Source organism: Kryptolebias marmoratus, linkage group LG13 (assembly GCF_001649575.2).
Source record: "Kryptolebias marmoratus isolate JLee-2015 linkage group LG13, ASM164957v2, whole genome shotgun sequence".
Taxonomy (NCBI): Eukaryota; Metazoa; Chordata; class Actinopteri; order Cyprinodontiformes; family Rivulidae; genus Kryptolebias; species Kryptolebias marmoratus.
Genome location: NC_051442.1, coordinates 11,428,707 through 11,444,424, shown reverse-complemented (window position 1 = coordinate 11,444,424; position 15,718 = coordinate 11,428,707). Strand labels below are relative to the sequence as shown.

At 38.0% G+C, this 15,718-nt stretch overlaps 1 protein-coding gene across 1 annotated transcript in view; it reads right to left on the bottom strand.

Annotated features, from left to right (window-relative positions):
- The window catches only part of LOC108237008 (protocadherin Fat 3), an 83,482-nt gene that overhangs the window by 57,069 nt on the left and 10,695 nt on the right, over positions 1 to 15,718 (bottom strand). The window contains exons 5-6 of the mRNA XM_017418164.3: positions 11,454 to 11,572; positions 7,624 to 7,822 (exon numbers count right to left, since the gene is read on the bottom strand). Of these exons, the coding sequence (XP_017273653.1) occupies positions 7,624 to 7,822; positions 11,454 to 11,572 (318 nt within the window). The remainder of the gene's footprint in view (positions 1 to 7,623; positions 7,823 to 11,453; positions 11,573 to 15,718) is intronic.

Sequence of the window (15,718 nt, the reverse complement as noted above, 5' to 3'; positions counted from 1 at the left end):
TCATTTCAACCACTAATATTTGCAGTTTCATTATTTTAATCATTATTCATAGTCCATAACCATTGGTAAGGGTTATAAGGTAAATCAATCAGTAATTTGCAGCTTTGCCTTTCAGCTCAGCTCTCTTTTCACTGGAACAGGCCGGCACACTGCAGATGCCATTTCAAAAACTCCTGCTCTGTTCTAAACCTTCACTCATTAACAATACCCCCAAGATACGTGAACTCTGTAGCTCATGAGGTTGGCAATCCATTTTTTTTCTGGTTAAGGACCATAGTATGGGACTTGCTAATGCTCATCCTGGCCACAGTCACCTGAAAAGCATTTCAGTGTTTGCTGGGGGACCTGGCTTGATGAAGCCAACAGGACCACATCCTCTGCAAAAAAAGGCACCAATGTGATCTGAAGCCCCCTGTCAGGACCCTGACTTTTTGTATTTACTTTGCTATTTATTTAATTCATTTTGTGTTTGTGTTTTTGACACTCTTATCATTTCCTCCTTGTGTTGTCTTTTAGTTTCCCAGTTTTTACCTCACCTTCAGTCTGCCACTGTTGAGATTTATGCCATGTCTGGTTCTCCTGTGCGACTCCTTGTGTGGTTTCGGTTTCTGTAAGTTGTTGCTGCTGTGTCAGCCTTTTATTTTCTGCCGTAATTTTATTTTATTTTTTTCTCAAGCTCCTTATAGTTATCTGCATTCTTGGGTCTTATCTCCTCAAACTGTGAGCTCCACAAACACACATACAGACACCAAATATGAGTGTCAGCAAAGTTGAACAGTTTAAGGATTTTAAAACAAGATGGGTCAAATATTAATCAAACTCCCATCTGTTGGTTTACAGTTCATAAAGAAATACCACCTGCCAGTCTTTCTATCTTCATATTAGTTATGTGCATGTAAAAAATAAATGCCAACATCAAATGATACTAATGTGTTTTGTATAAGGAGTTTTTGCTGGTAACCGAAACTATTTCTAAATTTGCAAAGGGGGTGTTTATTTCTTATTTATTTTATTCTTTTAGTCATGAATTTAGGAGGGGTATTTTCTGAGTTTTTTCAGAGTTTTTTTGCAAAGAAAACCAAACCCATTTTAACATATGTACAGAGCCTACTGTAAATGCAGGAAGTGGTTTGCATCAGGAGACTGTATTACTCACTAGAAAGGATCAGTTTGAAGGACAGTATACATCAGGGTTGGGCGACAGAGCACTTCTGGAGGACTACATTGACTTTGTCAAAGCAATCAAAGGACCATAGGTTGAATAATAAAAAGAAGTCTTTCCAGCAGCAGAAAGACACTTTCAAGGCTGTTCATTTTTTTCCCTGATGGAGCATGGTTTGCATGCTTGGTGGTAAAACGTCTCAGCACTCCTTGAACATAGCAATACTCTCTTGGCCTATCAAACATACTGTTTATGAACTGATACTTGTTGAGAAATGTTTAAAATTCAGCTCGTGTTTAAGCATGAATTTACGAATGATTTATTTTACTCCCACATCCAACTTGAACCAGGACAGCCACCACGTTTACTAATGTAGTCCAAGTATAAGGTTTAGATTTATACATCCAAGATGCTAAGTTAAGACTTTGTTGTTTTGTTTAGGTTGTTTCACTTTTATCTGAGGGCATTGTGGACAAGATGAAGGTAGTCCAAAAGGTGCTTCTGGCCCTCGGACCATATTTTGACATTGTGGCTTCAAAATGCCCTTTTGAGACAGTCAAGCACACAGTAGCAAAGAAAAAAAAAAGCAAACGCAAGGCAACATCAACTGAGTGGCATAGTTTTTAGTAACATCTGTGCTCAGTACAAGTCAGAATTCCCCAAATCCCGTTGGGAGTCATCCTGGAACGAGGTTGAGAAATGACAGAGTTAAGATCCTGTGGGAGTTCCAGACAGATAAACAGCTGATGGCTGACCAAACAGACGTAGTGGTGGATAAAAATCAGAGGTCTGTGTGTCTATCTATTTCTTCTTTTTCACTTTATGTATTTATTACAAAACACCATTTGTACTTTCTTTTGTGCAGATTTATGTATAGAGTGATTTAAGGTAAATATGCCTTAATGGTGACAGTGTTTTAGTCATTGCAGCGAAGGGGGATTATTTAGGAGCATTTTAAATAGTGTGCACTAAACACTCATAGGGTACACTGACATCACAAATGCGCGCACACTCACTCACACATTCCCCTACTTACACATATCACAGTGTCACCTTGAGCTTGCTACGCAGGCTAACTTCAATTAAGCAAATTAGGAGTAAATCTAGAGCAGCACTCACAAGCTATAGGAGAGAGACCAGAGGGGGAGGAGGGACTTGTTCAGCAGAATACAGTGAGACTAACAACTCTGATGAAAATCAATGATCTACGGCTCACTGCATGTTTAAAGTGACGCAACACTCCATTCTAATTGCACAAAAAATAAAGAAATAGAATAAATGAACAAACAAATTAAAAAGGTCGATGTAATGGTCCTCTCACTATTCTTCCTTTACCAATCTGATATGTGTAGCTTTTCTACATCCAGACATATACACTAATACGCACGCAGACACAGAAATATTACACACACAGACAAAAACATTTCTAAAGATAGAGCATTTTTCTTCTCTAGCTTTGAGGCTCCTTCTAACCAGAGAAGCAGGGTGAAAGAAGAACACCATCATTGTGATGAAAAACATTTAAATATATGGTAAGGATTTGTCAAACTATGATCAAACTCAAATGCTTTGTTCCCTCAAGCATGTTTACAAAATGACAGCAGAGTAAAGCTCTATCATTATCGCAAAAAAGTAGATGGGTTTTAAGTGTTAGACTCTCAACAAAGAGTTATTCCAGCAGCTTGAAAGCAGTAAAACAAGCTATTTAAACAGGAATAGATGGTTTTTGTCGTAAAATCTGTTGAAAGTTTGCAAAAGAAAACTACTGAGTCAAGTCTTTGAACTTCAGGGAATTTTTTTTTCTTCTACATTTCAATTATTTATTTGAGTTATGCTTTCAATTGTACAAACGAATATTAATAAAAGAATAAAATAGAAAAAAATAATTAAAAAACCATGCCACGCGTCTTTTAATTTATTTAGACTGATAGAGGATGCACACCTGATAAGGATATCTATTACCTGGATAATGGAACAGATCAAAAGGAGATCCCATCGGTGAATTATCTAAATGCGTGCATGTTTCTTGATGTAACACCAATCATAACAAATAATTGAGGCCACACAGGCAGAAGAGTCTACGATGGCAAACACGTATGCTTTTACATCTAACGGCCGTGTGTCAACATGTATCTGTTCTGTTTTCTTCCCCAAAGGAGGTAGTCTTCAATCACACAGCCGGAGCCCCAGCAGACAGCACTGTAAGCTGTCACAGCGCATTTACACACTTTGCTCTCATTCAAAGTTCGGCTTCTGTGCAATTTGGGAATTGTCGCGGCATCTCAAACCCATCACGCTGACACTTTCCGAGGGCAAATGCATTACTAAGTACCACCATGAGTTCTGGGAAAAGGAAAAAAAAAGAGAGCAATTTGGATGATCAGACAGTTCAGGAGATCAGCTCACAGGTGTCACTCACACCCGATTTATGAAAGCAAAATTAATTAGGGGCTATTTGTTTATTATTCTCTCAGATGAAATCACTTCTGTACATGAAAAGTGTCTGACTCTGCACACAAAGAGGAGAAATTCATAGTAAAAGTCTCTCCAACTGAAGCATGTCTTCTATCAGATTCGCACTATTATTTACATTACAATGCAAAGAATGCCAGAGAAGCAAAAACTGGAGTAACTGTGTAAAAAGTAAAATAAATTAAAGTTTTACTATTAACATTTTAGGCTTCAGTAAACTGATGGAACTCATTAGGTTCTACAGAAGGAAAAACAAAATATTTCTGTAAAGTCCAACACTTTTGCAGAGTTATAATTGAAGTGACAAATAATTAAAAGTGTTCTTTTTTTGAAGGACTGCATATCACTCGCTGCCTTGCATGACAAAGTTTTAAAAGAAGATCTCATGTGATCCATTTTTGCTCAAATATTGTGTTGGAAATTAAACTCAGTTACTATCAGAACAAAACGTAGCTAACTATATATAAAATTGACTGGATTATGGCAATTTTTGTGTTGGCTAATGCCGACTTGCTGTGTGGCCATCTTGAATAAAATAAGCTCCATAACGTAACCAGTTGTGGAGGGAAATTCAATGATTTTTTTCTTAAAGTTTTATTAAAATCCCTCCAGTAGTTTAATGGCGAAATTTTGCACATTTTCCATAAAACAAAGTTATAAGCATTTTTGTGTTTTTTAGGGTCAGTTAGCTGTAGCAGCCATCCTGAATCAAGTTGACTCCAAAAGTATATCAGTTGTATATATATATATATATATATATATATATATACAGTACATTACTGTAAGTTTTAATAAATTTTGTCCAGTGGTGCATGAGACATTTTGGCAACAGACACAAACCCACTCACACACACAGACGTGGGCAGAAACATTATCACCCGCCTTTTGTCGACAGGCATTAATGACTAACAAAATATTGACTGTTTGACAAAGACAGACATCAGGGCTCAGATGGCTCCCCCTCCCCCCAAGGCACACAAACAGACACCATGTACACAACTAACACAGCCACATATTCACTCACACGCATGTATTCTCATCATATAGATGTGTGTTGTGGTTGATGTTTGACATTTTGCAGCAGGACTACCCTTTCTAACTCAATGATGTAACCAAATAATCAAACACACACACTCACTCTCACACACGCACATTCTTCATAGATCCAGCTGTTGGATGAGTGTTCTAATCAGCAGAATAACAAATTGACTCGATATGGCGTTGCACCTGTGCTAACTCTAATCACATCAGAGGGACGCATTCAAACAGACTCGGTGAGTCATTATCACAGCTACGCGGCGTGTGTTAGAATGTCGTCGCTTTGGGTCCAGGTTACATGTTAATGAGTGTGTGTGTGTGTGTGTGTGAGAGAGAGAAAGCCAGAATGGCTGTAATGGGATCAATATCAGCCTTCTCACCTCTCTTCAGTCTGCTTTACTACAAAATGTCAATATAACAGACATAATGCACAAAAGCATTTTTTAAGAAAGAGTGGAGGACGACAAACGGAAGCACCGTTGTTGTTTTTCAGTGTGGACCATAAGGACTTTTCTTTACTGTCACCTTGACAACTGCATATAGGCCACCGGATTTTGATTGCTACGTAGTCGATTCTTTGAATGCAAATAATCCTTCCTGCAAAAGCTGAGATTCTCACGACTGCCTTTGATTGTTTGTTGAAGCACTTAAAAAGCAATCTAGGGCAGAAACAATAAAGACAATGCAATGGGGAACTTTGGGATTTGAATAAAACATTAATGATAAAAACCTAATTCAATAATGTAAATGTCAGTCAAAGCTGAGGAGCATGGAGACGTCCCTAGACTTCAAATTTGACATCTGAACTTTTTTTCTTCAGTAATGCCTAAATTTTGCACAGAAGAACAGACAGCGCTTCTAAATTTTATTTTATTTCACATCTCTTCTTTGTACAGCTCAATTATTAATTGAAAAGCTAATATTTGGAGATATTGTCTGTATAAAACCAGAGTACCAAGGCACACTTTGACAGGGATTCTTTTACCCAAAAGATCAAAATACCGAAGTGATGTTCAGGCACAGCGCTGTGACATGACAGCCATTTTAACAGGCTGCCTTGTAAATCAACTTTTGTGAGCCTGTTAAAATATGTATAAGAAGCTCGATGATGTGAGCGTCTGAGGAAATTTGCACAAGTCATCTCAGCGGTAAGGTGACATAAAAATATAGATATATAAAGACAAAAAGTTTGTAAAGAAAAGAAGGAAACAAGAGTTTGAACTTTTCTGGTTGTCCTCACCAGAGTCTCCAAACAGATCTTCCGGAGCACATGTAGCCAAAACTGTACACGCCTTTTGTGGCTTCAAATCTGATAAACTTCCCGAGGCCGTATCATTTAAGACAACACCTGCTGGGGCTTAGGATTACACATTTAAGAAAGTCTGATTCTGGAGGTGTGGAGCTGGAAAGAGATGAGAAAAGCAGACCTCTGTGGCCCACTTCTCGTCTTAGCTTGAGGCTGTATCAGCCCAAGGCTACATTAGCTCTTAACATAACACACTTGAATACCCAACTGCACACTGAGGAATAGTTTTCCTGGTACGCCAGGTGCGATGTTTTGACAAGGATAAAGAATACGTGGATGAGGATGATTCCTCTGTACCACGTTTGATCATTATTTTCTTTCCCTGTTTTAGGAAGTTTGGCATTTTACAAAGACTTTTCAAATACAAATCAACAAATAGATGCCATGGCTGACAAGTCAGAATGCAGGTGAAATTGTGAAACAAAAGAAATCTTTTCTTGCCGGGAGTTTAACTTTATTTTTGTGTCTTTGTATTCTTTCCAGTGAAACCTATAGATTTAAGGATATGTAATCATCCTCTCAAACTGTTTTGATTCAAAATAGGAGTATAGTTTACTAGTGCTTTTTGCACAGTAAGATTTTTAATTTACTACCACTATCACTACTATTATCACTAGCTTAGCCTTGATGCATAACCAACTTTTTGGATCATCAAGGCCAATAGAAAACTTTTGGACTTACCATAAATAATAATAACAGCTGAACATAAATGCATGGTACTTGAAACATAATGGCCTGTGATTTATTGTAGTCCAAGCAGTCCTTTGTGATATTGATGTGAATTTACTGATTGAAATTTACACTATATGGTGCAGCCATATACAATTTGACCGTATATCAAGTACCCATGTAATTCTACTTCTTCACCTGTCAATTTCTTTGGCTGATGTTTGTTTTTGTGACACCTTTTAGAAGAAAGGTTGACCCTGCAGCTTGTGCAGTTGGCACACTCGTGATAATCAAATTCTGCACATTCACAATCCTTTGGGTTGGATCCAGACAAGTGCGAAGGGTCCTCGTGGGTCCTCAAAGACGGGGGAAAAATCACGAAATTTGCATTAAATAGGCCTTGAATTGACTTCAAGTTGTCTACGGATTAGGGACAGTAAATGGTCCATGACTACATTGTACTTTTTAACCTTGTTTTAGTTTCTTTTTTTCTTCCGTTTTCAAGTGTAATTTGAGGTTTAGAGCCTTTGCACAAGGACACCCTGATGAGCTGGGAATCGAAGCTCTGGCTATTTAATTAAGCTACAATCAGCACAATTAATTAGACAGTATAGTTTCTCCATAATTTAAAGACTCAAATTTATAGATTTTACAGAGCTTTTGCAATATACTCAGGTTTTCTTAACAGTTTACAACCACAGATTATCCTGTATTTACCCAGTAAGTGGTACAGGCAAAGATTTAGTCACAAGTATTTTGTAAACTATCATGTTAAACCCTTGAGTTTAACATTTGTCCTTTCATGAATTTTAGGGCAGAGTCTCGCTGATGGAGGATTGCATTGCAAGTGGACTGTCTCTTCAAAGAGACTTAAGGCTGGCTAAATCAATCATCAGTCAATCATTCGGTAGAAAACACTGAATGATTGACAGAAAACATGAAAAACATATCGCAGTTACTGAGTATGTCAGATTACCTGTTTTTGGGTTGATAGAGAAGAAATTCTGTGGGTTGCCGGCACTAATGCGGTAACTCAGGCGGCTGGGTGTGGCTGTGAGGTCTGGGTCCTGAGCCTGAATACAAATGACTGACACATCCTTGGGAGAGTTCTCCATGATGACTGGGTGGTAGATTGGATCCGAAGTGAGGGGAGCGTTATCATTAACATCTTCAACCTGGAGGAGAAAAAAGTGAGGAGAATAATAAAAAACGATAAATTGGAGAGGAGATAAGCATTAGGTAGTGGACTTGAATAAGAATTATATAGGGACTGTTGCCACTATAAAACAACCTTAATAGCAAATATTTTATAGCTGTTTATGCAAACACTATTTTTTCAAACCTTTACATTGTTGTCAGTTTTATATTACTTGCTTATTTACAAAAGACTATGATTTTTTGCAAGCACAAGAAGTGGCAGCAGCAGTTAGCTGTAACACTTTCAGAGCAGTTTGGAGCACTTCCAGTCAGAATATTATAATGATTCTGCCGGAATAACTGTATACTGTAAAACTATCAGTGGTGCAAAGGTTCATAAAATAGTGCTCACCTGAGTTTTTTTTGCAAAGACAGCAATCTGTTAGCTTGTCTATTTGTTCACTATAGGTCATATCTGTGCTACTTTGGATATTTTCAAAAACATTTTTTCTTTATTCATACATATTTCATTACATTCACACATTCTATCAAAAGTGCTGTAATACCCACATACCCAATACCACTGGGTAGCAAGAACATCCACATTAAGGATTTATCAAAATACAGAGAAAGACATGCTTAGATTGGTCAAATATTCTTCCGAAATATGCTCCATAAAAGCAGCAGGGAAAAAACAAACAATTTCTGCTGTTTGGGTTTCTAGGGTATAAAGTGATAGTGAGCGTGTGCAAATTAGGCTGCTACATCACTGTTTCTTAAAGATTCAGTGTTTCTCATCCATACTGAGAGCCTCCACCTTGGAAAATGTTTTTCTCACCAAAAACTTTGTTTGTGTTAATGAGGGGTCCAAATGCTGCAGAAACGAACTTGTTCTAAAAATAAATCTAGAGCAAGGACCTTGAATTGTGTTCCTCCGAACTGAGGTCACTCAAAGAGCTGTCTACAACAGGTAAGATATTAATTATTCATCACCTTTCCACAGAATCTCACTTCAAAACATTTGAACTATCCCCTAAGACCCGAACTGACAGTTTACCTCCTGATAAAGCATGACCCTCTAAATCAGCAGGTATGCACGAAGAAAATGTATTCGCAGACTCTAGAGTGCTCGCTAATCAACCTTAGCCTGCATCTGGGTTGATCTGTTATCAATCACAACATGGAAATTTATTTACCAGAAAATGTCATAGGTGTCACACTTTAAAAGCACTGTGAATTAATTCCCCTTTCTTCGCTGATCGAGAATATTTATAGCAAAGAGAGAGTTGATTGAGCATTTGCTGAGAGGCACAGAGAGCCAAGACAGTTCAACCGGTGAATGAGAAGCACCTGCTCCTGATTAATCTCTCAGTTTTTGTCTGTGATGAAAAGGCCAGGCGTTAAAGCAGCCAATCAGATCGCCTCACTTGAATATCCCAAGGCCAGAAAAGGCAGCGCATTTCTTAATATGCTGCTGAGTTCGTACCCAAGGGGAGAGCAGAGGTGTAACAGTGATGTGTTGGAGCTTTTAAACAATAGATTATTTTCTGCCCAGGTAAAGCAGAAGAAGACAAAGCAAAGACTTGTGCAACGTATTGCTTGCTCATGGACTTTATTGTTTTTGCCTTTTTTCTCTCATTAAGGTTGAAATGCGTCCAAAAAATATATAATAAACATCGCCTGAAACAATGCAGCTATGACAGGCTTTGAACATCTATCACTAACGTACAAACAAAGACCCTAATTTCTAAGCAGACCTTATGAATAATTTCAGAATTTTAGATCTGCAAATAGACATTTACGTGTTTGGAAACTGCATAAGAAGAGATCTGTGTGTCTAATCAACTGTTGTTTATGCATTAACTTGTGCATACATGGACTGAAGTTGGCCTGTCACAGATAGCATATTTATGTGGTAAATGTATCATGCGTATATTTGTCATATAAACATTTTACAGCAAGTAACCTGTTGTGGAAAAAAAATGTTTTATATAGTTTCTATCTGTCTGTTTTTTATACAGTTTGAGCCCCATTCATCCAGGGATAACTGATGTGGGGAACCATTTTCTGTCTGTAATATACATGATTAGAAAACAAAAATTACATGAATGCAAGTACATCAAAATGTGGTAAATTTATTAATAAAAACAAGATTTATAATATTGCTCAAACTTCAATTATGCCTTGTGTAAAGGACAATCAGTAAAATAAGCTGAATCTGACTGAACATGGAAAGCCTGAGTGAGAATAACTGGAAGAGGTCGAGAGGATTTTTTACCCAGCGTGGGTGAGCACTTTCCAAAGTTTCCATGACTATTTCACGCAATAAAGTCCTGTTAAGGTATGGAAACTATGTTGAGATTTCATTTAACTTAAAAGTCTCTTTAATTACAGGGTGAGACTTCTGAGGCAGAGAGGGAGGAAATATCTGTAGGATGCCTACTGAATTATAACCAAATTTTCATCATAGCTTCTCCTTCTTCTCAAAATTAGCTAGTTCTTTAAAAAAAAAAAAGTCAAAAAATGTGTTTTGAGTTTGTCTCACGATAGACAGACATGACAACGGTCACAAAATGATTTTCTAAATGGTGAGAAAAATAAACCGATGAGATGGTGGCTGTGTTTGTTGAGAATATCAAATGGCAGCAAAAGATCTGCACTCGCTGGGAAACCATAACTTAGGTCCAACAAGCGCAGCGATTTTCATATTAAATCCAGTGTTCTCTGCTCAAAGTCAAATGGACACTGCAGAAGCAGGTGTTACCACTGATCCCCAGCTCTTAATCTTCATAAAATCAATTCACTGGGTAAAACTCCAGTTGTGCGTGAACTGTCTCCTAAAAGTCCCAGAAAAGTTTTATGTCTTGGCCAATTTATTATACTTCCACAGCCCTTTGTTCCAAGGCAGCCTCAATAATATGCCTTCATTGTTCTGAAATTTTAGTATCCAGGGAAGATGTGTGATAGAGGGAGCATAATTAACTAATAGGATTGTATTTATACAGCTTTAGCATAATTAGTTTGAAGTAAAAGTGCTTTAGCATTAATAACATTATGGGTGGGGTGGCTTAAACACTGCACCATCATAATTAGATGGCTCATTCTTAAAAGAAAAATGAACCAAAACATGATAAACTGTTTTATAGTTGAAGTCCACAACTACATTATAACTTTTAATCTTTTTTTATATTTTCGAAGGTATTATCCACTGCCACGAAAGGCGGGCAATTGTGTAATTGTTTTGTCTGTGTGTGAGCATGTTTGTCTGGTAGTAAAATATTTCATGAACAACTGAAAAGATTTTAATTGGATGCATATCTACAATTGATTAACATCTGGAGTCAACCTGATTCAGGATGCCCACCACAGCTAATCAACCTGGCAAAACACAGAAGTGGCAATACCTAAGTCACATTTACAGATATTGAGCTGAATCTTGGTGTGCTGGTGGCTGAGAGTCATCCCTAACACATCCTCTGAGCAATAACAATTTGCACAAGATCTTCGTATAAAACGTTACCATGCGAGGAGACGGGCAATAGGAATTACTTGTAGTTTGTCTGAGTTAAAGCAGATCTCTCAATTTTTTTTCACAGAATTTAAATACAGTATTTAAAATATTTTATTTTAGACTTACGTAAAATACCAATGCAAAGAAAAAATAAATACCTCAATGAAGACTTCAACCGAAGCTGACATGGGTACAGCTCCTCTGTCTGTGGCATACACAGTGAGCCAGTACGAGTTTTTGGTCTCACAGTCCAAGGTGCCAGCAGTATAAATCACCCCTGTTGAAGCAGAAAAGAAACATTAATGCAGCTGTGACTTGGCTCGAGAATACCACTAAGTGTGTGCTCGTGTTCGCACATGTATGTGTGCGTGAAAGGTGTAGATTGGGTGCTATCAGGAGAATACATCCTTAAAAGGTCTCCTGGGAAAGTCTTTGAATACTAAGTTTCCAGAGGCAAAGACATAAATTTAGTCTAAACTTTGTGTCCTGGCTTCAGTGACATTCACAGGCATTAGTGGCGCCGCTGTAGTCACCTTCAATGTTTCAGCTCCTCTACAACTAATCACAGCTGACCAAACTGCTCCCACTGCTATTTGCTCAGTGCTAAACGTACCCTGAGCTGCCCTGAAAAAAAACACAAAGACATCCGGACACTCATACACAATGACTGAAGCGTGTTTAGTGGCCTTAAGGAAGATGAGTAGCTGACAGCTTTGGTGACCTCTTTAGGGACAAAGGGAACACGTACAATGGATGACAAATGGGCGCTTCTGTTTTTATAAATCAGTCATGCAGGGCTGTTGGAAAATGACACACGCACCCTCGCGCCCTCATGAGTTCAGTCTAGTTTGTAAAGTTCCTAAAAGTCATGCTTGTACACAGATTTGCCGAGAATGCTAAAGTACAGCTGAGCCATGTTTTGTGTGTCACACATTCTATTCAAAAAGCTAAGAAAAACCTCACAATATATATAGTAAAGAATGAACACTGATTACAGGAAACAAGTTAAAAACCTATCAACTCAGTGCTCACAATCATCACATCTCCAGCCTGGAACACATGACTCATTTATTTTAACTCAGTCAAACGATCTCACTGGGAGCTGAGACAAATGTGTTTGTGAATGACTTCAGGGGCCGTGAGCTATAGTTAATTGTACTTACAAATAACTTCAAGCAAGTGATGGAGGAAATAATCACCTCCGCCTAAAAGTACAAGTACTAATATCTCATTGTAATCACGGTCTGTACAAACAGAAGTTATCTTACTCTTTAAAGAAAAGAAGAGAAAAAAGTTGAATAAATAAAGGGTTGATTTTTTTTTTTCTTTTTAGGCTTTTTATAAATTGCAATAAATCGGATGATTTGTATATTTCTTTACAATATTCAGCTAATTAGCTTTTTTTTTTTTAGAATTAAAAAAATACAGGTAACTGTTGTAAATAGTCACAGAAATAGTTGGCTTTTCTCAAAAATCCAAGTTCTTTATATGTTTTTTGTGCAAAACTTGAGTTAAAAAAGCAAAGTCAAAAGTCTAACTCTGCTGATATTTAACTGGGCTGAACTGCACTGACAACAATCTGCGTTGAATAAAACCTAATAAATCTTGAAAGAAAAGTTGCTGTACATATTTAAAAAAAATATCTACTGTTAAAAAAAATTAAATTATAAAAATTAAACCTGGGTTTTGTACAATTCGTTAATTTTCCTAACCCACTTGTTCGTGTTCAGGCTTTCAGGGAGCTGGTACCTGTCTCCAGCAGTCATTAAGTGAGAGGGACACCCTCAACAGGTCCATCACAGGGCCACATATAGATGAACAAGACAGACAACCACTCACTGGAGACAGTTTAGAGTAGCCAATTAATCTAGTGTACATGCTTTTGGTCTGTTGGAGGAAACTGGAATACTGCACAGAAAACCTATGGATGCACAGGGAAAATATTCAAACTCCACACAGAAGAGCCCCAGCTGGGGGTCAAACCTGCAATCTTCTTGCTGCGCAGCAACAGTATTACTAATCTGTGGCACTGTGCAGCCCTCAAATCTTGTATATTTACGTGAAATAAATCTCCCTCTTGTCTCAAATAAAATTACAAAATGTCATATATGCCCATGTGCTTTTTATACACACAAGAATCTGACCTCTGCATTTAACCCATGTGAACATGGGCAAACCTTGCAAGGATTGAGCAATTAAGCACACAATAAGGAAGGTGAATGCACTCGGGGCAGTGGGCAGCTATGGTTGTGGCACTCATTAGAGGTGGGAGGAGTGGGGGGTTTCTGTACCTTGCTCATGGGCATGTTAGCCGTGACAAGAATTGAAACTCATCACTGGAACTCATCTTTTGACTGAACCCATTCTGGCCACAGAGGAGCAATCCTTCAGGTCCCCAGCTGTCTCTTTGGACTCTATGCCAAATAAATGAATAAAAATAAATAAATAAAATGAATAAACAAATGAACGGTCAAGCACTCCTTGAAGGAATGTGCACTGCCTGCAGCCTTCCATGCCAAAGTTTTAAACTAAATTCATCTTATGACGAGAAAGACAAATTATAGCTCTTCTGGTCAAACTTTGTAAATGGCACTATGTGCAGTCTTATGTGATGTTGTGAAATCTTGCATGTTTTAGCACTCTGAATATATGATGGGGATGACTATCAACCACTGTCACACCAAGTTTAGCTCAATATCTGTACATTTTACTGATTTATAGTCATTTCTGTGTTTAATGAGTTAATGCGTTGCAGATGTACATCCAATGATTAGTTTCTGAGAATTTCATTAAAACCTGCCAAGTGGTTATTGATATATTTTGCTAACAGACAGACAGTGTTGACTCTAAGAGTTATTACTAAAGTTTTAAGCAGAAATGTTGTTCAATGTGTAGCACTCAAAGTATGTGTTATGAATCACTCTCAGCTACTACCACACCAAATTTTTAGCATCTTTAAAATTGACTGACTTACAGCCATTCTTGTGGTTCCCTAGGTCAGTTGGTTGTGGCAGCCATCTTAAATTGGGTTGACTGTAAAAGTAATCAGTTGTAGACGTACATCCACTGATTACTTTTCTGAGAGCTTCATTATAATTTGTACAGTGGGGCAAAAGATATTTTGCTAACAGTACAAACAAACACACACACACACACAGACACAAGCAAAAACACAACTGCAATTTTGCCTTTAGTGGCAGGTGATAATAAATAAATATTACTAGCCTACATTTTTATCTGCCAGAGGCACAGAAGGCCGGCACTATCAGAACTCCCCACCCCAGAGGTAAACACCATCTGTAGGCAATTCTTTGCTCAGTCTCTGCCCCGTTATTTTAAAATACTATGTGCAGGTTTTCTCTCAGCAGTCATAAAAAACAAGTTCTTGTTTTTTTTCCTGAAATGAAACAAGACAATACTTCCATACATATATTCATTTTTTTATGTGCTGTTGAAGAAATAGTTACTTTGCATCATTCGGTACATTGTCTAGCATTCTTGAACTTGGCCTTTTCTTTTAAACTCCACTTCAGCAACACGAGGTGTGTGTAATCGCTGGAAAAGCGCGCGTTAGTGTTAGATGAGGTCTGAGCAGCAGCCACCCGGGGGCACGCACAATGCATAGCAAAAGTGTTTGCTGAAACACATCCTTGGCCCGTCGTCCTTGACCGCGTCCTTTTCAAACCACATCTCATCTCTGTCAGAGACCGACAGACAAGGAAAACAGAGCCGGCTGTTTCAAAAGCTCTTTGAACTTTAAAACCGACAGCCACTATTCACCGAATTCTATCTAAATCGGACTTGACAGCATCCATTCGCACCATAAATAACACACTTCAAAGAGCGCACAAAAAATTTTGAAGGGTCATGCCACATTTTCGAATCTAGAACTCAGAGAGGTACAGCTGGGTTTACATCCATATGTCAAGTCCATTCAACTCTCCCCGTTCCCAAGGAGCACATTTTGTGATCCAACTATCTAATTAATGCCAACAAATAATCAATGCCAAGACTGATGACAGAATGTAGGGATCATTTTTCTCGTGAGAAATAGCTCTGCGTGTGCCATAAAAGAAGACATAAAAAAAACACAGGCCATTAATTTTTAATAAATATGAAATGCCTGCTTCTTAAAAGTGTTTGCCTGTGACTTAAAGAATACTTTATCCTGACTGTGACAAATACTGGAGCTTGCAAGCCCACTAATAGAGGAGCAGTGACTTCTGACAGCCGTCCAATGAGAAATTGCAGGGTGTGCTTTCCCACCCCAACCAATGACAAGAATACAAATTTTTGTCTGAAGTACAGAGAGCCGAGGGTATAATCTAAGGAAGATCTTACAACTCTTCTGTCTGAAAGACCCTGCTCTCTTTTTTATCAGTGCATGATCAGAAACATTTAAAGATCAAATTAGGGAAAAGAA